The following is a 24,155-nucleotide window of genomic DNA, read 5'->3' on the forward strand; positions in this document are numbered from 1 at the left end:
GTGGAGGGAGAGTAAAGGGAGAAGGAGAAGCAGGCTTCCAGCTGAGCAGGGAACCTGGTGACTAGGGGCTGATTCCAGGATTCTGGGATCATGACCTGAGCAGAAGGCAGACGCTTAACTGACTGAGCCACCCAGGAGCCCCATAAATCACTAATTTTCTTATATCAACCTTGTTTTAGCTACTTTATGTTTCACAAAAGGGGATCTTTAACGTCCACTTTTTTTATGACAATGAAATTTTAACTTAGAATATCAAGGAATGATGTATAAAAATTCATTTGCTTTTCTGAACTAGTAAGACAAATTCCTCTTACTAAAAAAAATTATAGAAAATTCTGGTAGCCCCTTTAAATTCTAGTTGTAAAGCAAGTATTTCCTTTTATACAATAGTAATTAATATAACTTGAAAAACTGCTAATTAAAAAATACCATTTCTTATAACATCATTTGTTTCAGTAACTACAATATTACAATCCATGCATTTATGCAGTATTATGAACTTGTCAAATTTTTGCAATTGAAGTAAGCATCACCCTTAAGAGGGCTAAAATCCTTTAAGCCCTGAATTTTTATGTAATCCTTTAGCAATGAAAACCCCAAGTATCTGACAAAGACTTTTGAGACAGAGACTGATCTTTAGAACGACAGTGGTTTACTTTCTTGTCCTCAGAAAATTGAAATATATTTCTTTGATTTTGTTTCTAAGTTATAGATTGTAATACTCTGATAATACCTGTGATCAAAATGTTGATATACAATGAGGACTTCACAACTGAAATAAACAATGGAATCTACAAGACTTAGAGTTTTATATTCAAATATAACCTTATTTATTGTATACTAGCCTCCTGCAAAGGGGAATTTCCTTCACTCATAGGTTCCCCTAACTGCTTCTCCTCTTTTCCTTGGGCTATTAGTCAATATGCTTGTGAACCTGTTCAGGTGCTTCATGATATGAAGTCTTGAAGATATTTAGATGAAGGTGTCTTGAAATTTGCAGGCACAAAGCACTAAAGTACATCATCATATCAAATGAAGAAACGACCTTTAGAAGCAAAAAAAAAAAAAAAAAATCAAATGTATTACCGTCTATTCTTCCTGAAGCAGCAGATATTTTTCTGTTCCCCCTTCCTACCCCCCTGGATCTCACACCTTAATCTAAAATTCCTCAATGGAAATACTACATTTTAGAGTACTTTCATATATTTCATATTTGGATTTCACTATAATCCTCTGGAACATGCAATGTATTTCACAGTTATAAGAACTGAGGCTCAGAGTGGTAAAACTCCTAGACAAAAATACAAAAGCTGGAAGGTAACAAAATTGGTCTTCTGACTCCACATTCTTTAAATTTTCTGCTGTGCAACAAAGCCTAAATTTTCTATTAGAAGGGTTGCCAGTCACTATTAATAAAATCATTCCATCATATACATTTCTTTTTCCTTTGAGATGGTTGTAAGAAAGTAAAAGCCTGGAAAATACTTAGTTGAGGGGAGGCATATACAAAATTGTGTTGAATACAAAATTAAAGAGTAAGGCACACTCTAAAAAGTCTACCAAAGACCAGGAGGAAATGCTTCCTTTCAGAGAGGGAGGCTCACAGCTCTACCAGTGGAGGGGGAATTCTCACCTATGAGGGGAAAAATCTCCCATATCATTTACTTGAAAAGCTCTATCTGATCCTTTTCTCTCTGAAGTAAGAAGCTTTTGTGTAAGGATGCTAAAGGGCACATGTGTTTTTGTTTGGGCCACATAAGTGTTTTCTGTTGTTTTAAATTGTGGTCCACATAGTGTTTTAGAGAAAAATTCAATTTGTCTTCCTCACCATAATCTCTACCACTGGCATAAACCAGGTCAACTCACTCACTGTAAGACAGATGCTTGAATTTTTAATACCTGGTGTTTTAATTATGTTAAACATAAATTGATAATATATATGCATGCTTAGTAAAAGTAACCCTACATTCAATTTTTGGATATTCTGCATAATCACCTCTATTTCTTAGATTGTTTTGGAGCCCTAAAAATATGTATACTAGATAGAAAGTTAAAGGAAATTATTCTGATTTTCAAATACTTTTTAGACTATTTCCTGAAAAACTTCCAAGGATTAAGATTTATATCTCATCACCATTTGAAGAATGAAAGACTTCTGAATTGCCATGAATGGATATTAAACTATTTACTCCAGAAAAAAGAATAATACTATAGAACCTAGTATAAAGAATCATCAGATGTACTCCTGTGGTCTGTGCGCAGAACAGATATATTTTAATGCCTAAGTCTAACAAATAGGGTACATTATTCAAACTATCAAGAGATTCACTGAAGGATTTCTTTTAGCACACTTTAATATGTATTTATCTATCACTAACAATTAGATGCAAGGTCCAAAGGTAAGGGAAAACAGAGCAAAATGTTCAGAACCATCATTAATTGAAGACCATAAAGATAATGTCTCAATTTTAAAAAACTGAATAATGCTCCCTTTATCCATGTTTGTGATTAAGGTGTTGCCAACAGTGATTTTTTCTTCCTCAGAGCTAGAGCTCTCTTAAGTGCAGAATTTTGTGTTTTATAATAATTTTGAGTAGAAACTAATAAATTATCTCTACCACTTTCTTAAGCTGGACTTATTCAATGAGAATTTAACCTTTGCTTGATGAGCCATCATTATTGATATAAGTTATGCACTGTCCTCAAGAGCCAAACAGATATATCAAGTTGCTTACTTCTAGAACAAAATGGTCCCAGAATCCTATAATTGGTAGTACTGTTTTTTTTTCTGTTTTGTGTCTTCAATATTAGCCAACAGTTCTTGATGCAGTAAGGGCCCACATATTCTAACACTAATTCCATTTAATTCACCTGTTACCTGCTATAAGCTCAACAAATTCTATTAAGCTTGATTAAATAAAAGTCAGACACCTAAAAAAGTATTTGCCATTCTCTGGGCAGAGTGAGGTGATTTTTGACATCTTTGTATTGTTTTTGGTGGGGGAGAAAGATCTGTTTTTAAGGTACACAATTGGGTTTTTAAGGATTTAAGTTGTTGAAAGCCTAATCTCCAGATAATCTGGGCCATTCCTATACACACACACAAAACACAATTCACAGCTTAAAAGGAGTTAATTTTAAATATTCAGAAACATTTACAATATAGACTAGATAGTAAGACTATCTGCTATCTCACTGAAATGACTCTTAAGCATAGAGTTATCTGACATCTATTAAAAATAAATAAAAACCTTAGCAGGAAAGAACTTACCATTGCTATCCAAAGAACAACATACTCGTCTACAAAATTATTAAAGTACTGGTCTAAAAACAAAAGACCTGGGCCAAAAAAGACAGTGTCTTGAAGATACAGTTCACTTTTGGTCATGTGAGCTATCTATAAAAAAAGTAAACAAAATAATTTCACTATTAAATTTTAAATATTTTAGCTTTTATTTTTCAGGAAACAATTATAACTTTAATTCACTGTTAAGACAAAAATAGAGACCATTTTTCTCACATTTAATATGGAAATGCTAATTCTAAATTTTCTCAAATTCATAACTGGGTAGCTCAGTAAAGTTCCCAATATTTAAATTCCTTGATATCAGAAAGCTATAGTTGACAATATAGCTAAACAGCTAATTAAAAGAACTTAGCATACAGAAAAGAAACTATCTCCCTGAATATAACATTAACCCATTCAGAGTTTTAGGTTGGAGCACAAATAGCTACTTATTATAATGATAACGCCATTGAAAACCTACCCGTTTTATGAAATAGTTTCCAGCCTTGTATTTGAGGATCAAGTACATTATTTATACCATGAAATATAAATAAAAGAATTTCTTACCACCAATTTTTGTGAAATTTTAGCAAAGACACATCCAAACATAAGGGTATAAAGACAAGGATGCTTTTCAAACACATTAGTTGCTGACTTTTTATAGATCATTATTGCCAGTATAATAATTATTCCTATGTGGAGTCCAGGTGACAAGACACTAGTGCCCTAAGGGATAAATCAGAAAATCAGCATCATATTTTAACATTGCATTTATCACACTGCAAACATTTTCTGAACATCTATTTTGTGTTAGGAATTAAACACCTAAAGAAGAATATAATGAAGTGTATGGACTAAAGGAGTATGTAGACCTTAACTGTGCCTTCAAACTTCCATAAAACCCTAGGGTTACACAGAGGTAATATGGTGCCACAGATGTGTGATTTCAATTTTATATATACACCTATTTTAAACTACCACTAAAAAATATGACTTATTCTACACCAAATTTTACTATGCTGAAAGCCATCGATATATGATTGTCAAGTTAACATATTTTTGTGCAGATATCGAAATAAAGCTTTAACCTGCCAATTTTTTTACTTATTTTTTTAAATTATATTTTTAACTAATCTTTACACCCAAAGTGGGGCTTGAACTTATAACCCCGAGATCAAGAGTCACATGCTCTATCAACTAAGCCTGCCAGGCACCCCAACCTCCCAATTTTATAAAATACATTAATGTTACACTGATAGGAAAAGTTTAATTCTGCCCTAGTCTCCCTATATATCAATACCCCTCACCCTTGCCTTTTTTGGGTTTAGACTGCAAATGCTCTCTTGCGTAACACTGTAAATCCAACCCATTACATTTTTATCCATGTTAATCAGATTCTCTCAGTACTGCTTATCCCAAACAAAATACTGAAATAAATTTGGTATTAAGGTTTACTAAATCTAGAACTACCAATTTAAGTATACTCATTAAAATAGCATTATTGTTTATTGTTTATATGTTTATTAGAATTTACTAGTAAATTTATATAACATATTTATTTATATAAATTTATATAACATAAATTTACTAGTAAATTCTAAATTCTAGAATTTACTAGAATAATTATTAGAATAATTACTGCTAGAATACTACCAGAATTACAGTAGTAAGATTATAAACACAATAAATACTATTATACAAACTATGCATAATAAAATATGTCTACTACATATATAGTATACATATGTATATGATACATATAATAAAATATACATATTACATATAATAAAATATGTATATGTTAATAAGTTATAAAAATTTAGACTAATAGTGCTTTTTTTTTTTAAAAAAGATTTTATTTATTTATTTGACAGAGAGAAATCACAAGTAGATGGAGAGGCAGGCAGAGAGAGAGAGGGAGGGAAGCAGGCTCCCCGCCGAGCAGAGAGCCCGATGCGGAATTCGATCCCAGGACCCTGAGATCATGACCTGAGCCGAAGGCAGCAGCTTAACCCACTGAGCCACCCAGGCGCCCCGACAAATAGTGCTTTTATCTGTATTATGGTTTTGTAGATTTTATTCAAGAAAATCTGCTGCTGAGGATCCTGGGTGGCTCAGTTGGTTAAGCAACTGCTTTTGGTTTAGGTCATGATCCTGGAGTCCCGGGATTGAGTCCCACATCAGGCTCCCTGCTCAACAGGGAGTCTGCTTCTCCCTCTGACCTCTCCCTTCTCATGCTCTCTCTCTCTAATAAATAAATAAAGTCTTTAAAAAAAAAATAGATACTATGTTTAGAAGTTGGCAAGAATTCTGACTTTTTCCCACATAAAAGTATTGAAGAAGTTTTAAAAAAATAAATATATATATAGATGAATAAATACAAAAGTATTATAGCATGAGCAAAGTGTAAAAAAAAACCCAGAAACACAAGGTGTACCTATTCAACATAAGAATTAAGGTTTAAAATTTCACCTTTTAAAATATAAGAATAATTTTTAAAATATATTCCAGTGAAATGTCTGTAACATTTATTTCTTGAGTAATAAATTGCCCTGTATGTGAAACCATGCATGACCTTTGGCAACTTTCTTGCTATTAAATAAGGAACTCTTTTCCTCTTCTCCTCTCCCCTATTAGTGTAAGGCACAAGAAAACAAATGGCCACTCAGAGTTGTACAGTAATGAGACAGTGGATGATAAACAGGATGTCAGAAAAGTCTTAAGAAAAAGGCTGTAGAAAGGAAAAATGCTTGGGGCGCCTGGGTGGCTCAGTGGGTTAAGCCTCTGCTTTTGGCTCAGGTCATGATCCCAGGGTCCTGGGATCAAGCCCCACATCGGGCTCTCTGCTCAGCAGGGAGCCTGCTTCCTCCTCTCTGCCTACTTGTGATCTCTGTCTGTCAAGTAAATAAATAAAATCTTAAAAAAAAAAAAAAAAAAAAAGAAAGGAAAAATGCTTTATCAGTCAAAACTTTTTTTTTTTTTTTAAGATTTTATTTGAGAGAGAGCATGCAAAGGAGAGAGCACAAGCAGAGGGAGCAGCAGCAGGAAGAGGGAGAGGGAGAAGCAGACTCCCTACTTAGCAGGGAGCCCAATGTGAGTCTCCATGCCAGGACCCTGGGATCATGTCCTGAGCAGAAGGCAGCTGCTTAACCACTGAGCCACCCCAAGCACCCCCGGTACAAACTTTTTAAAATACTTCTTGTATTATGTGCGGTTCCCTTCCCCATTCTTGGAACATTGGAATGTTTTTAGTATCTCTGTATCTGATAATAATAAAACTTGTAATAAAATTAATACTAAGTGATGATGAAATTAGTATCTTACTGCTATAGTGGATCCATTCTTCCCAACACCACCATGGAGGATAACATGGAAATAATTTGAACAGGAAAATATTGCGCCACCTACTACTCCAAGAACTGGAAAGATCTTCAATTTTATTTCTAGAATGGGTATCTTTAGGGGTAGAGGAAAGAAATAAATCGTTAAGAAAATAAGAATTTCTTTTCCTATTAAATAGTAAAGAAACATTATAATATGACATTATATGATAAGCTATCCTTTTTCTTATAATCAAATCTTAACTCCTGGATATAGCCTACAGTGGTAACTTTTCTTTTAATGGTTTTATCTATTAAGTGAAAAATGAATCCACCAAATTCAGGGAAGTCTACATAACCGTGATGATATATTTAATCTCATAAACCTTCATCTGACTTAAACATGAAAAAGGATAGTTCCCTTGAATTTAGTACCTCTAAAAGACTGCATCACAGGAAAAAAGTCAGACACCATGATCTGCATCATGAATGTGACAAATATCACAATGTGTGTGCATGTAAGACTTTTGTGTAGTTAATATCCAGGATTAAGTCTCTAGCAATATATTTACCTGTTGGTCAATTTGCTCTTCAAGAAAACTTCCCAAGGCAGCAAAGGATTTAAAAAACAGTAATAATAAGTTGCCAAAAGATATAGGCTAATGCACTTCGAAACAGGCTATGAAATATTTTACCAACATTTGTGGAAACTACAGATTAACAAATTTAGAAAATCTACATCTAAAATAAGTATTCTTGTTGGTAAAAATAAACAGGTGTGCTTTCCTCCTATGGTATTACCAAAACATTGAATGAAATGATTTTAAGATTAAATTCTTTCCCATTATAAATAAATCAATTAAATTTAAGACAACAACATCTGACTTAATAACCTAACTGCCTCTAGGTCAACATTCACCTTTTTTGGGAACCAACTGAGCAGCTAACATAGAAGACACATCATATCCCTCTAGTGTATTTTAGAGGCCTACAGTAGCATATCTTTGATTCTATTATTCTTCTAGGACGAGAAGGAATATGAATGTCTCAGGAAATGTACCACTACTTAAAAATCTGCTTCAAGTCTGAGCCAGTGATATGAACTGTAATTGGTAATTCTGAAACTATACCACAGGGAAATTTTACTATTATTTAATAGACTTAATTTTTAGAGCAATTTTGGACTCATGACCAAACTGTATGGAAAATACACAAACTCCCTATATACTCCCTACCTCTGCCTCCCAATGCCTTCCTCCCCATCAACATGTCCCACCAGAATGTTACATTTGTTGTAATACATGAACCTACACCGATATATCATTATTATCATCCAAAAGCTATAGTTCACATAATAGCTTACTCTTGGTGATATGTACTTTCTATGAGTTTAGACAAATGCATAATGACAAGTTTCCATCATTATAGTATATCATACAGAATAGTTTCACTGCCCTAAAAATACGCTGGGCTTTGTCTCTTATTCCTCCATTCCCCATAACCTCTGGTAACTGCTGATCTTTTCACTGTCTCCATTATTTTGCCTTTTCCAGAATGTTATATAGCTGGAATCATATAATATATGTAGTCGCCTTTTCAAATTGGTTTCTTTCACTAAGTAGTATGTATATAAGATCCCTCCATGTCTTTTTATGTCTTGATAGAGCTTTCTTTTCAACACTGAATAATATTCCATTGCCTGCATGTGGCATAATTCATCCATTCACCTACTGAAGGACATGTTGGTTGCTTCCAAGTTTTGGCAATTACGAATAAAGCCGCTGTAAACATCCGAGTTCAGGTTTTTGTGTGGACATAAGTTTTCTGCTTATATGGGTAAATATCAAGGAGCACGGTCGCTGGATCCTATGGTAAGAGTATGTTTAGTTTTGTATCTCTTACTATTTTTACTGGAGGTATATATCTGAGTGATTAAAAACACAGAATCTGGAATCTGTCTTCTTAATTCCAGTACTTACTAGCCATGTGTCCTTGGACAAATTACTTAATTATTCTAAGACTTACTTATAAAACAGAATAATCATAGTATCTATTTCATAGAATTGTTCTGAGGGTCAGATAAAACAGTGATGGTAAACTGTGGGAACATAAGGTGTTTGTTCAATAAATGTTAGTTGTTGGCTATTGATATTATCCTTATTATTCTTATATCTATGGGCAGGAGGTTGTTGAGTCAGCAAGTGTTATGGACTTGGGTGATAGAGACAGAATAATTTATTTTTTTATAAATTCTCTTTCTATGCAAACCATGGATATGTAACAGTGGCCTCCCAAGAATTAACTTTTGTCAGAATACTGAGGCCAACGGGGCAGAAAGTAAAAACACTCCTTAATATGGGCAACTTTACCTCATTGTAGATTATTTAAAAATGCAAATTATTAACTTTTCTTTCCTAATATTGAGGGACAAGTTTCAAAAGTAAAATATTTTACTGAGTTTACTTTTTTATATATCTATTTTATGAGATAGATTTTGGCCTGGAAAAGGTAGTTCAACTAGTGTGTTAAAATTTTGGATTAGGGTAATGGGGTCATTTTCTTCTATGTGGTAATATATTCATGCATAGAGGAAAGTGCCAAAATAAGGTATATAAGACAATAAAATTATAAAATGAAGAACAAAGGTTAAGAAGTGGTATGATCATTAAAAACAATGCCAAGAATTTCTGAAGAAAATTAACAATGCATTTTTTCCTAAATATTTGTTAAGTACTGAAATGTAAATTTAAATATTCAGATTTACCGTATAGTCCCACATTGTTGCTCCTCCAAATGTAGACAACATGAAGACCATCACTAAAGCTAACTGAATTTCAGTTACATCCACTCTAAAAAGAGAGGACAAAGAATAGAAAAGGTATTTGTAAATAAAATTCATAAATGTGAAAGTCAGTTAACCATAGGTTAAATATCAAAGATAGAAGAATCTTTTCAGGCTTAGCTTATTGTACCTTCTGTTCCATCACTGAATTATCGATTTACATGATTAAATGAAAAGCCCACTGAACAACATGGGCTCACAGAGAGGTAAACATTAGGATATGCACAGGTTGGGATGGGGTAAGCTTGTACAGCATGTATAAAATTGCTGAGAGCAGTTATCATTGAGATTACAGAAGGATTTTACTTTCTGCTTTATGTACTTCTGTAAAGTTTGAATTTTTAAATAACAATCATGTATTACTCTTGTAATGAGGAAAAATTATAATAATATAAAAACAACCAGATGACTTAAGACAAATTGAAAACACTCCCAAGTGAATTTCACTTGAAGAGTAGGGAAAGTTAAAACAGCTTTACTAGGTTACTAACAGTCACTACAGCTTTTTGGTTTCCATAGACATTTTTCCCCTAATATATGAACATACTTAAGTTCATTTTTTTAAAAAACCCACTAAAACAACATCAGTCTCCAGTCTGCATTGCCTGAAGCTATCGACTGACTCCTCTATCTCCTTTGCTCCATACACAGGCTAACTGAAATGTAGTCCATATTTGTAATTTCCTCTTCTTCATATTTGCTGCTTAATCCACTGTAGTCTGGTCTTTGGCCCCATTCTACTAAAACTGTTTAAGGTAAACAGTGACTTCCAATTTATCAAATCTAAGGGATATATTTCAGTTAATACCTTGGCTAATTTCTCTGCAATACTTAAAATGCTGATCATTCCCTCTTTCTTAAAATGTTTTGCTATGTTATTTATTCCATGCTCTCTCCGATTCACCTACCTTACTGGAAGCTCTTCTCAGGCTCCCTCCTAGACTGTTGCTTCTTCCACATCTTAAATGCTACTACTTCAGAATTCCATCTTTTCTCCTTTTAGATTTTCTGAACAATTCTATCTAAGACTACCATCTGTAGGCTAAGGACATCAAAATCCCTATCTCCAAATCCACATCTTTTTTTCCTGCTGAGCTCCAGATTTTTTATGTCTATCTATTTTACATCTCTGCATGGATGCCCTGGAGTCTTTGGATGCTAGAGGAATACTTATTGCTCTGCAAATACAAGAGATGCAGCAATTATATGACAAAATAAAACCAGACAGGGAATAAAAGACTTCTAGACTAAGCTACTTAGGGGGCAGTTAGTAGGAGGTGAACTGAATATTAACCCACAAATAAAAAGAAAACGTAAAAAATGATACCCAGTATTTGTAAGACCAGTAACAGGTAAACCAAGGCCTCCAGCAGGAAGTTAGTTGAAAAAAGTAAACATAATAATATAACAAGTAGTACTTTGTAGAGAAAAAGGAAGAAAGGTTTAACATCTACTGAACATCTATTATGAGTCTAATCAGCTATAAATTATTCTGATAAATTTTTTGGAGAGGGAAACTTAAATGATTTTCCATGCCTACACTGGAACAGCTGAATATTGCCATAGGAAAATGCCTCAGAGCCAGCACTTTTCCTACTACACTTATGAGTCATTATCAGAGTTTTGTGCTCTTTTTCCAGTAACAAAAGTAGAATTATATTTAATTATCCATAATTTTTCTAGGTTATGACTAGTGACCAGTAGCAACTAGGAAAGCTGGTAGGAAACAGAACAAGCTTTCTCTCAATGAACTAAGTAACCCAAATAAGGATTGAGCTAGGAACCTTGGTTTCACATATACATCATTCATACCATAGATTTTATATATTTTTTTTAAGATTTTACTTATTTATTTGACAGAGAGAGATCACAAGTAGGCAGAGAAGCAGGCAAAGAGAGAGGAGGAAGCAGGCTCCCCGCTGAGCAGAGAGCCCAATGCGGGGCTCGATCCCAGGACCCTGAGATCATGCCCCAAGCCAAAGGCAGAGGCTTTAACCTACTGAGCCACCCTGGCATCCCCATACCATAGATTTTAAATTAAACTCAAATCGTCATTCTGCCTCTCTGCCTTTTAAGGATAAACTAAATAAATGATGATTCTTGAGTCTGAAAAAAAAAATGCTGAAAGGATATCATACAAAAGAACAGAATCACTCACCAAGTACTCAAACATTTGAGCTATGAAGAAACAGTTGAAGCTTGAAAAATATAGTAGACAAAAGAATATTCTGTATAACAACTTACAGACTTAGAGAACTCAATAACGGGTCCAAGTTTTTAAAGTTTGGATCCAAAAAAGACTTTAAAGGATACTGGGCATATTGTTCAAATAAATCCTTAATCCCCAAACTGTTTTCATGGAGGACAATCTACAACAGTGTTATTCAAAGTGTGGTTCAGGGTTTGTAACCAGTTTGCAACGAGATAGGTACAGAAATTGAGGGTGAGCATTTCAAAACTTTTATGATAATTTGACAGAGTAATTTTATATTTGCTGAATTAAATGAAATATTGAGGACTGTGTTTTGTAAGTTGGTTTTTGTTTTTTGTTTTTAAACCACATGTTATTAGTTCACCATGGATTAAGGGTAGGGGCAGAAACTCATCCTTGACCATAAGGTGTTTTGAGAAATGAACTTAATATCATATGGAAATTCTCATACTTTTGAAATAAAAGAAAATTAACACCAAGTCTATATGTTCACATGTAACAAAACAGCACAGAACACAAGTAAACACTGGACTTGGTTTAAGTTTAAAAATTAAGTTTTAAGCGGGGTGCCTGGCTGGCTCAGTTGTTAAGTATCTGTCTCTAGCTCAGGGCATGGTCCCAAGGTCCTGAGATCAAGCCCCACATTGAGCCCCATATTTGGCTCCCTACTTGGCAGGAAGCCTGCTTCTCCCTCTCTCACTTCTGCTTGTGTTCCCTCTCTCACTGTGTCTCTCTGTCAAATAAATAAATCTTAAAAAAAAATTAAGCTTTAAGCATTGCTCTATAAAATTGCACAAGGTATTTGCTACAGGACAGCAAACATGCTACAAATAAGATATGCCTTATCTCACATGGCAAACATTAACATAGAGACAGATTTTAGCTATAATCCTATATTGTGCCTAAGGAAAATACTAATTCATGTGTCACTGATTAGTAAAAAGTTGGAAATTATAGCTAAAAATACTTATTAATATTTTTTAGTTTAAATGATCTAATTCAAGGTAACGAATTCATATTTGCACTGAAATCCACATATTTTCAAAAGATAAACATATAATAATGAAAATATATATCCACAAGTAAAACAGAATAGTATTTCTGCTTCTCTTTTGTATTACTCCAACATAATAGAAATACTATAAAAATTAAGCCTCTCAATAGATGAACATATAAAGAAGATACATCTCACACACAGGTGTGTATGCACGAGAGCATACACACACACACACACACACACACACACACACACACGGTTATCACTTAGCCATAAAAAAGAACAAAATCTTGCCATTTGTAACAACATTGGTAGAGCTAGAGGGTAAAATGCTAAGAGAAAGAGGTGAGTTAAAGAAAGACAAATACCACAGAATTTCACTCATATGTGAACAAAGTTAAAGACAAACCAAAAAATGGGCTGTTAATTAAAGAAAACAAACTGATGGTTACCAGAGGGAAGGTGGATTGAGGGATGGGTAAAATAGCTGATGAGATTAAGAGTACACCTATGACGATGAGCGTGGACTAGTGCATAGAACTGTTGAAGCACTATATTGTACACCTGAACTAATATAACACTATATGTTAATGATACTGGAATTAAAAGCTTGAAAAAATTTAGCCTCTCAAAAAGTGATAAATTTTCGGGAAATCCATACCAGCCAACAGACAATTGATACTGACACAGTGTGTTAAGTTTTGCCAAAGGCATGGTTGATGTCCTATATGTAGATCCTTCTTGTAATGTTAAACTAAACCATCAATCTACTTACTCAATGCTCCATGACATTTTTACTTTGACAAAGTAAAAAAATATACTAGTTATACTAGTGTACTATATCCTATACTATATCCTAGTTATACTAGGATCTCTGCCATTCAGTGTTACTATTTTTAATTTAAATTTGGGGGCAAGAGAATCTTAAGCAGGTTCCACACCCAGTGTGGAGCCCATGCAGGGCTCAATCTCACAAACAGACCTTGACCAGAGCCAAAAATCAAGAGTCAGATATGGAAGCTTAACTGACTGAGTCACCCAGGCACCCCACAGTGTTAGTATTTTAAAAGGCTGCCTAGCCCCAGCACTGTAGGTCTCCTCCTGCCCCTATGTGCTGGAGCCCCAATCACAATAGTCATTTTCCTAATGTTCTCAGTACTTTCTTTCCTCATGCTTCTCCCTAGTGCTTCTACTCCAATTTGTCTGGCATAGTCCATTCATAAGAAACTCATCTTTGTATCTCCAGTTCTAGGCACGCATTAGGCTCTCAATCAACAGCAAATGAGTGTAAAATTTACAACTAGGCCAGGATGAACGAATTCATTTTAGAAAGATTTTTAATAAAGTTAGAAGCCAAAAAGGTAAAATGTTAGTCATTAAATAGTGACACCAATAATAATTAACCAGAACACTGCATTATTACATTACTCTAGTTTACCATAGCAAGTTCAGCAAATTAAAAAGCCGTAGATTTTGTAAAGCTACTTTTCTATTTTAGCATATCTTAATTTATAAATAGATACAGATTCTAAACTTCACATAGTTGCCTTGAATTTTAAGGCAGGCTTTTTGACACTTGGGCTCTTGATCAGTAGATAAGGAATCACCTAGACTCACATTTTCCATAAAAGCTTTCTTAAGCTAATTCAGACTACAGAGCCCTTCCCCTTACTTAGGATTTCTTCCGTGCTTAAGGAAACCTAGAGCAAGTTATTTTACACTTGGTGATGGACTACATTAACTGTGTCACAGAAGTATTATCTCTTTCCTTTAATACAGTATACCAAAAATCCCTAAAACAGGAATTTTTAAAGAATGCGTTTTTGTATCCTTCTACAGAATCTAACACATTGCTGATCTCATAGAACTGAATAGCAGTCACTAAGAGTATGGAGTTTGGAATCAAACAGACTTGAGTTTTAACCCTGGCTCTATACTTATTAGCAGTACAAGAACATTACAGAATCTCTGCTTCATTTGTACAGAGGAGGTTAATGTGAGGAAAAAATGAGATAATGCATGTAAAGTACTTAGTATAGTGGCCTGCAACATGCAAGTGCTCTAGATGGTAGCTGCAATTATCCCATTATTTAGGAATCAATGTGATGTGTTGCCTAAGGCTTTCTCTCTGTTACATGATCCACAGATTTGAGCTTCTCTCATTTTTATCATCATCAGAGGTTTTGGGTTTGTTTTTTGTTGTTGTTGGTTTTTTGGTTTTTTTTTTTTTTTCAGAGCTGTTTCTCCTATGTAGCAATAAAAGAGGGGCCAAAAAGAATCAGTAGACATGGGAAGGCAGAGTCGAGAATGAGCCAATGGCAGATAGTTCCTAAAGGATCAGGCAGAGAAGGAGCTAATGGGAAACAGGAAGAGTACTGGGCTCCTGCTTCATGCACTACTTCCTGGTGTCCAAGAAAGAGGCATCAGAGGTTTATCATCTAATGTTTAGCTCTAACATTTTCAAGGTATTTTTACATTATCTCATCAACTGCCTACCACAACTGAAGAGTCTCACAATTACCTGTTGATGGTGACTGTTGTAACAGGTGGCCCCTTGTTGGGCACTGAAGATTTGACCAAAAAGGACCTTTACATTCTGTATTTCATTATTTTATTATATAAATCAAATGCTGTTTACTTAGTTACTGCATATTCTTTTTCTATATTATCCAGGCCCCTTATTTTTCTCTTTCTCCTGTATAATGTAAGCTTGGGTTAGTAAGTTATTAAAGTGGAAAAAGGGGGAAAAATAAAATTATTATCGAATATATAACTATTTATGATGCAGAATACCTAACAAGACTTAACATGTAGCATTTATGGATGTGCCAATAAATTAAAAGATAATTTAAATTCTTTTTTTTTTTTTTTTTTTTTAAAGATTTTATTTATTTATTTAACAGAGAGAAATCACAAGTAGGCAGAGAGGCAGGCAGAGAGAGAGAGGAGGAAGCAGGCTTCCTGCTGAGCAGAGAGCCCGATGCGGGACTTGATCCCAGGACCCTGAGATCATGACCTGAGCCGAAGGCAGCGGCTCAACCACTGAGCCACCCAGGCGCCCCGATAATTTAAATTCTTGATTGAAGTTTTGTTCTCCTTACGGATAAGTAAAATTTAAGATTGTGAAAATAAACTGAATTATATTTTAAAATGTACAACTTAAAAAACATACTTACTTTCCAAACCTCAACACGCCTGAAACATAAGTCTGCCAATGAGCACAATAAAACATGAACATCCCAATAAAAGAGCAGAAAAACAACCAGTCAGGATGAGTTCCTAAGCGCACCGCAATTGAAGCTCCAATTGCCATAAATACTGAAAGAAACAAGGTTTAAGAACTATTAAGAATTAAAAATAATTAATGAAATAATTTCCATGTACTATTTAGAAATACAATTTAAAAAAAAATGTAATCTTGGCATTACAATATGGTGCACTAAAGAAAATTAATTTTTGAACATACTTTCACAAAATACACTATGCAAATTTGCTCCCAAATGCACACTTACCACCAAAACTGACCATTCGAACAGCTCAGTCCATTTTTAGTTTTTGAGCCATCAGCAAAAAAAGAAAGAAAAAGAAAAAGAAAACCTTCATTAACTTACCTGTGGAAAGAGAGTCACAACCATGGTCAAAAAGTTCCCCTAAAGGGGAACAAGAATTTGTCCTTCTGGCTTGTTTCCCATCAATAGCATCCAGTGACTGATAGATAAAGAGTCCCAGTGCACATAAAAGGTATGTCCAGTATGGTGCCTAAAAATAAACGTAAATAATAAATACTCTTAAATGACAACAAGCTAGCTTCTCTTTGAAAATAGTTCAACCTAAGCCAATTGACACATTTTCTTGTGTTCTCATCTTACATCACCTCAGAGTGTTATAAAAAACATTCATAACCCTCCTTATACAGATGAGAACTAAATTGAGAAATCAAACGAACTGTTCTAAGTCATGTGGATAGAGGGACAAAGAAGCCCATACTGCGAGAAACACAAAAACTAAATGAGCAAGGATTAGGACACTGATTTTAGTTCCTAATCCACAGCTCTTTCAATATATTACTTACATATGGCACTAGATTTGAAATTATTCAGTAAGATTTTGCTATGAAAAATATCTTAAAGACAAACCACAGAACTCTGCTCACGATGGAGTATCGGGGTACTGGATCTATTCTCCCACCTTATATAACCAGAAAAGCAGTAAAATAAATGAAGTAAGTTTTCAGACACTGCAGGCGGTGAAGCACTGTGATCCCTGACAGAGGGAAACATGAGGTGAGCCCTGTAACTACTCTAGCTTAAGACCCACAGGCAGACCACAGCATAGGAATGGGGAACCTGAACAGAGCCCAGTGATCTTGATATGATGAGGAGAAGCGTAGCAGAATTCAGAAAGGTCAAAACAGCTAGAATTTGTGGAGCACAGTACCAGAGAAAAGAGGAACACAAGATCTACAGAAGAGTACCTTTGACTCTTTGGCTGAGAAGTGACCTGTGCCTGAATGAAATAAAACTATTAACCAAGGCCAGGGAAAGAAACATTGAACAGCACAAGGCTGCATAATTCTTGAAGGCCACATAAAGCTGGGAATTTTTCATGTTCCCACCAGGCACAGCAGAAAGACTCTGTAATGCCTAGGACATTGGGTAGAGTTAACAGAAATGTATTGCCTTAGCAGTGGCGAGAAATTAGCCCAAGTTAAACGCCTCTTGGTAGAGTCCTAACAGACATAAAGTCCAGCCTCAAAAGAACCCAACAGGTCCTATTTAACTCAACTATAGTCAGTACAAAGTACAATATCTTTTTTTTTTTTTTTAAGATTTTATTTATTTATTTGACAGAGAGAAATCACAAGTAGATGGAGAGGCAGGCAGAGAGAGAGAAAGGGAAGCAGGCTTCCTGCTGAGCAAAGAGCCCGATGCGGGACTCAATCCCAGGACCCTGAGATCATGACCTGAGCCGAAGGCAGGGGCTTAACCCACTGAGCCACCCAGGCGCCCCCAAAGTACAATATCTTAAAGGGATTTAAAAAAACCTAGTACCCAAAGATATACAATTCATAATGTCTGGTATCTAATCAAAAATTACCAATCATGCAAAGAGGCAGGAGAGTATGTTCTACAACTAGAAGTAAAAACAATTAATACAATCAGACCCAGGAAATGACAGAAAAATGGAATTAGATGAGGCCATTAAAAGTTATTATAAATATGCTTCACATGTCCAAGAAGGGGAAAGAAAACATAAAAGACTCAAGTGAAACCCATTAATATTAAAAACAGTATTTGAAATGTAAAATATACTAGATAAAATTGGACAATGCCGAAGAAAAGATCAATGAACTTGGAGACTACTAATGGAAACTATCTAAAATTATACAAAGGAAGAAAAAAGACTACCGATAATTGATCGTGGGTATCACTGACTGGTGGGACAGCAGAAGCAGTCTAACATTTTTATCAGCGTCTCAGGGAAGAGAAGAGATAGCTGAACATGAAAAATATAAGAAATAATGGCTGAAGGATTTCCAAATTTGATGAAATTTATAAACTTGCATATCCAAGAAGCTCAAACACCAACCAGAATAAGTATTTTTTTAAAACCCACCAAGGCACATCATAATCAGAAGCCAGAGAAAAACAGAAACATTATATACAGAAGTGTAGATACTGACAAAAGAAAGAGTCTGTAAACTTGAAGACAGGTGAACAAAAATGATGCAATTTGAATAAGACAGAGAAAAAGAGATTTTAAAATGACCACTCTTTTCTTCAAGCACTTTGTAAATATACTCTTCTTCATCAGGGACTTACGTGATGGTACGAATGGTCAACCCAGATTTCTATGTGGTAGAGAGGAAATACAGAAATATTATTAAGAAGTAGGGTTGTTTTTTTAAAATAATTTTTTAAAAAAATTTTATAAACATATATTTTTATCCCCAGGGGTACAGGTCTGTGAAACGCCAGGTTTACACAAGGAAGTAGGGTTTTGAAGTTAGATCTTGTTTGAGTCCTTGACTCTCATTTAATAGCCAAATAATCTTGGGCAAGTCACTCAACCTCTCTATACCATAGTTACGCACCTGTAGGATATGAATACTCACAGTTCTGTCAGATGAAAAAATTCTAAGATAGCTATTTATACAGAGCCTGGCACATAGTAAGTGCTCAGTAAAGGTTAGCTATTCTCATTAAGTTGTTTTGTATACTTTCAGTGGCAAATATAATTTTTAAAATACCAATCTTTGTATGGTTTATTGGAGAATTCTACAAATATCCAATCAACCTGCTATCTTGTTCCTCAATCTTTCTAAGTAAATAGAAGTTTACTCTGAACCTACTTTAATAAAAACTTCATTTTTAAATATTAGATGCCCAGTATTAATGATGACACTACTAATTGCTTAAAAGGGCTTACTAAGTCTCTTCCACTTAAAAGACAAGCAGCATAAGTTAGAAATAATTGAAGAAGGGAAGCAACCTGAGTTATGAATATGCATATTAAAATACCACAGTCAAAGAAACAATAAGCACTGGTGAGGATTTGGGGAAGAAGGAACACTTGTGCACTGTGGGTAGGAATGCAAACTGGTGCAGCCACGATGGAAAACAGTCTGGAGGTTCCTCAGAAAATTTAAAATAGAACTATCCTAAGGCCCAGTAATCACACTACTGGGTATTTAACCAAAGAGTACGAAAACACTGATTTTAAAGTGTATATGCACCCCATGTTTATTGTAGCATTATTTACAATAGCCAAATTATGGAAGCAGCCCAAGTGTCCTTCGGTAGATGAATGAATAAAGAAGATGTGGCATATATACATCCATAAAAAGAATGAAAATCTTGCCTTTTGCAACAATATGTATGGAACTAGAGAGTGTAATAAGTGAAATAATCTGAGAAAGACAAATACCGTATGATCTCACTCATATGTGGAATTTAAGAAACAAAATAAATGAACAAGGGAAAAAAAAGAGACAAACCCCCCAAAATGGACTCTTAACTATGGAGAACAAACAGAGGGTTACCAGAGGGGAGGGGAGAGGGGAGCTGGGTGAAATAGGGGACAGGGATGAAGGACTGCCCTTGTGATGAGCACTGAATAAGGTATAGAATTGAATCATTATATCATACACCTGAAACTAACACACGAATGTATGTTAACTATGTTGAAATTAAAATGAAAACTTAGTAAAAAAATTAAAAGCTTAAACACTACATTCAATTCTGATTAGCATGTTTTTAAAGGCTTATCTGCAAACTATGAAACAATTAGGAGGGGGCTAAAAAAACAGAATTGGTAAATCCTTACAGCAGTACAAAAGTGGAAAAAGCAAAACGAAACAAACCATCTGAGTTTTTCCTAGAATCTTTCTTGAAAGAATACCAAAGTGTTTTGCATAGAACAAGCCCGGTGACTCTTTTCAAACTAGTAAATTCTTAACTATTTTTTCCTACCAGGAAAAATTATATTGTTTTAATTTCGATAACCAAAGGAAAGCAAAGTTATATTTCAAATCTATGTAAAATTGGAAATTGAAGTTATTAAAATTTCTAGAAGGACATAAAGTCACTTTTCTGATCTATTTTCCACCAAGTACCTTCCCCCTACATGACAGACTTCTGAAGAACATCATCTACCTGAGAGGTATTCCATTTCTCCCTTCTATGCACAGAACCTTCTTATACTGAGACAATGAAGCCAAGGTCCATGTTAAAAGCCTATTTCTGACCTCTGATTTGGTAGACTGGCAGCAGGCAAGTTCAAAGGTCAAAGTGTTAATGGAAATCCATACTGAGATAAATTTGGTCACTCCTGGACACCACAGTTGAAGGTGGACTCTGCTCATCACTTGGAAAAAGGAAAGGAAGACTTGTTGACTAGTTTAAAACTACATCATTAAGCTACTAGAGTTAAGATTTAGGGTTTAAATGGGTAAAGAACGCAGGGGAATTTGAACAAGGAAACAAGAGAGGGGGTCTCGGCCTAAATGAAGGTTGAGGCCTGGAAAACACGAGGTTTACTCATGAGTCAGTGACCAGATCCTTGTTGCAGGATCAGAACATCAATAGTAGTCAGATTGGAAAGGCAGTAACGTTATCTTAAACAGTACAACAAAGGGCATTTTCCAGCACTGTTTTATTTGATACAGCAATCCACAGAGACAGGGCAGCTATCATGTTCTTTTTATTAAAGTTGAAAGTAAAACTTAAGAGAGGACTGATCACATCCCATCCAGTGGCCAGACTGGGCCTGGGAATCAGACCAGGGTCTTCTGCCCTGCCCTTAGGATAAGGGCTCCATAAGACCACAGGCTGCAAAGACCCGAATTCTTACTTCACATCCGACTTAATCCTTCAGACCTGCTGAGAAGCGCTCTCCTGCCCACACAATCCAATTTCAAGTGTAAAGAGCCTAAGGTAATGGCTGGAAGCCATGTGATGCTTGCCTCCTTTTAAACCCAGGAAGGCACACTAGTCCCCAGTACCTGGTTCATTCATTTCCAGTCTTCCCAATGCCACAAAGGTCAAACTTATCTTTCCTTTTCCCTGATGTCATCAGCTCCAACTCCACCTGAAGAAAGCTATTAAATAGCCTGCAAATTGTCATCTTCCTTCCTAACCTGTTTTCTCTGCAAAACTGACTCCAGGTTGGAGATCCACTGGCCAGGAACCCCAGGACCCTTCCTTCCAGAAGTCTTCTCAAAACAGGTTTAATTACAGAAGAGACTCCAGGTTGAAGGAGGATCTACAAAAGCCACCCCAACTCATTTTATCTTTTCGTGTGAACTTTCAAAAATTTTCAACATAAGCATGGAACAGTCAGGCCTGGATTACTCATTATAAAGTCACAAGCAATTTATCAAAATACTACTATAGAAGGAACCTAGTCCAAAAAAGTAGAACTTCTCCAGGTAATATCAGATTCCTAACATTTAAAGTTTTAAATTATATAATTTTCAAAGTATCTACTGTATCTTTTAGGATCAGAATTTAAAGAATATGCCATAGGAAGCTTTTCAGGTCAACCATCAAGACCTACATCAATCTTGTAAATGATGACATGGTATTCAATAATGTGGCTACACCGCAATTAAGTGATAACTTCACTAATGATGAATCTTGCATTATTTGATGAAAAATTATTATGTAAATTTATTCTAGAAAACAAAATTATTACTAAGAATCAATCCCCAGTCATTTAAAAAAAACACTAATAAATTTAAATTGCTTTTCAGTTACACCACTAACAAAGAGCTGTATAAAAATAAGTCTTGGGGAAATTTTACTTTTTTAGTTACCTGAATTATAGGTTGTTATTATTCATCTTATAATTAGAGAAACCAGAGTTCTGAACCAGACCATATGGTAATTATTCTCATTACAAATAACTGTGTCAGAGAGAACACTCACATATAAACCAATTACTTATCTTCTTTTTTTAAGTGGGTCTGAATGAGCACACATACATCAAGAAAAGGAAGAAAAGATTTAGAAAGTGATCAGTAAGCACATCTCTGCTCACTGGACAAACTTCATTTACAAGCCTGGACCTTAAAATACTTGATTTTCTGGAACACATACTTAGGTCTCCTATAATTAAAAATGTTATTAGACTAGATAGTCTCCAAGGACCCCTCTTTCATATTAGAATATAATTCTCTCATGGGTATGAGACATGTTGTCTGTTTTTAAAATCTGCTGTACATACCACAGAAGCTAAATTACTAGATGATCTAATTGTTCCTTATCAGGTAAAATGGTTTCCAAAGGGAAAAATTTATGCCCTTAGTTGTTCCTGCAGAGTGGTTAGAAGTATGCAATCTGGGATGCCTGGCTGGCTCAGTTGGTCAAGGGTTGGCCTTCGGCTCAGGATCTAGTCCTGCACTCTGGGCTCCCTACTCCACAGGGAGTCTGCTTCTCCTTCGGCCTGTCTCTCTCATGAATAAATAAAATCTAGAAAAAAAAAGTGCGCAGTCTGGACTCTACCTGCACCCAGATCCTTGCTTTCATCACTAGCTGAGTATGGATGACTTAACCTCCCAGTGCCTCAGTCTCCCTTTATCAAACATACAAATAATCACTGCTCCTGTCTCACTGTGAAAGTCAAAGTATCACATGGAAAGTGTTGAGAAAAGTGCCCGGCATATGGAAGGAGCTCATTAAGTTTGTTGTTATTATTGTTATTACTGATATAAGACAATTTTAGGTGATTCATGGGTCAACTTTTTATTTTAATAATTAGGTCTTTATTTTAATATGTTTTGGAAATATTCTAACAAATTTAAAAAAGAGCTAGCATAAAAAAAGCTAGCATAGTTATCACATCTATGATTTTATAGATATTAAGGCTGAGAATGAGTCCACATCTTTAAAAAGGAAGAGATTTAAAGTTGATGTAAAGAAAAATAGTAAATAAAAAATAGTATATATAAGTTATATGCAAAAGTAGAAACCTTCCCAAATTAAAATATAGGAAATACTGGAACTATATAATGCTTATTTATATAAAATTTTTATACTTAAAAAAAATTATCTCTTTGCTTTAAATGGCCTTGGGTATGAGCTGACACACATGCAAAAAGTATTATATAACCAGTAACAGTTGGGCCAGCTGCTATCGGGGAGACTTAATTATCCAAACAGCAATTGACTTTTCTCTCTATAAAAACATCAAGTGCATTTATAAGAGGTAGGAAGAAAGAAAATTAGAAGACAGATCATGCCTATGTGAAAAAATGTAATGTTATGTGGTTTAAAAAGTGGATTTTCAAAAGAAAATTCATTGCATTTCTTTTTTTTTTTTTTTTTTTTAAAGATTTTATTTATTTATTTAACAGAGAGAGATCACAAGTAGGCAGAGAGGCAGGCAGAGAGAGAGGAGGAAGCAGGCTCCCTGCTGAGCAGAGAGCCCGATGCGGGACTCGATCCCAGGACCCTGAGATCATGACCTGAGCCGAAGGCAGCGGCTTAACCCACTGAGCCACCCAGGTGCCCCAAATTCATTGCATTTCTAACAGACCACGAATCTGACACTGGTCTAGCCCTGTGGTGTGATTGAGAGGTTGTGGACTAGGCGCCTGTCGCTGATGGGGCACTTCCTGTTTACAGAGGGAGGGCCCCACCAGAGGCCTGAAAGGCTCCAAGAGAAGCGGGTGGTCCGGATTGGTAAAATCATTCTCAGTCCCCAATCAGGAAAGGGCCTGGGGACATACTGGTTTCAACACAGATCTTCAGGCTTCAGGTCTGGTTACCCGCCAGCTTTTGAGAAGAGCATACCCATTTTCAGGAAATGAAGCAGATTACAAGCAGGCATTTTATAGAAATGCAGTCTGAACAGCAATTCAGGCCCAGCGGGGCTCTCTCCTGACTTTAGAAATCTGTACTCTGAAAGGTAGCTTGCTTTCTTTTTATATTTTGGGGGAATAGTCCTTTTCCCCCCTCTTTTTTTAAACCTTTAGTACTTACTAAAGTTCTTATTGA

At 35.2% G+C, this 24,155-nt stretch overlaps 1 protein-coding gene across 4 annotated transcripts in view; it reads right to left on the reverse strand.

The window, feature by feature from the left end:
- Positions 1 to 24,155, reverse strand: part of CHPT1 (choline phosphotransferase 1) — a 31,497-nt gene that overhangs the window by 2,089 nt on the left and 5,253 nt on the right. The window contains exons 2-8 of one of the 4 annotated variants that reach the window (XR_014313876.1): positions 16,269 to 16,416; positions 15,834 to 15,975; positions 9,371 to 9,455; positions 6,611 to 6,742; positions 3,854 to 4,012; positions 3,272 to 3,397; positions 846 to 1,045 (exon numbers count right to left, since the gene is read on the reverse strand). Coding sequence is in view for 2 of the 4 variants with exons in the window: in XM_082739127.1 (XP_082595253.1) it covers positions 935 to 1,045; positions 3,272 to 3,397; positions 3,854 to 4,012; positions 6,611 to 6,742; positions 9,371 to 9,455; positions 15,834 to 15,975; positions 16,269 to 16,416 (903 nt within the window). In the remaining 2 variants the exon portion in view is untranslated. The remainder of the gene's footprint in view (positions 1 to 845; positions 1,046 to 3,271; positions 3,398 to 3,853; positions 4,013 to 6,610; positions 6,743 to 9,370; positions 9,456 to 15,833; positions 15,976 to 16,268; positions 16,417 to 24,155) is intronic. The other 3 variants (XM_082739127.1, XR_014313875.1, XM_082739128.1) reach the window with 3 other exon arrangements.

Source organism: Mustela nivalis (assembly GCF_964662115.1).
Source record: "Mustela nivalis genome assembly, chromosome: 7".
Classification (NCBI taxonomy): domain Eukaryota; kingdom Metazoa; phylum Chordata; class Mammalia; order Carnivora; family Mustelidae; genus Mustela; species Mustela nivalis.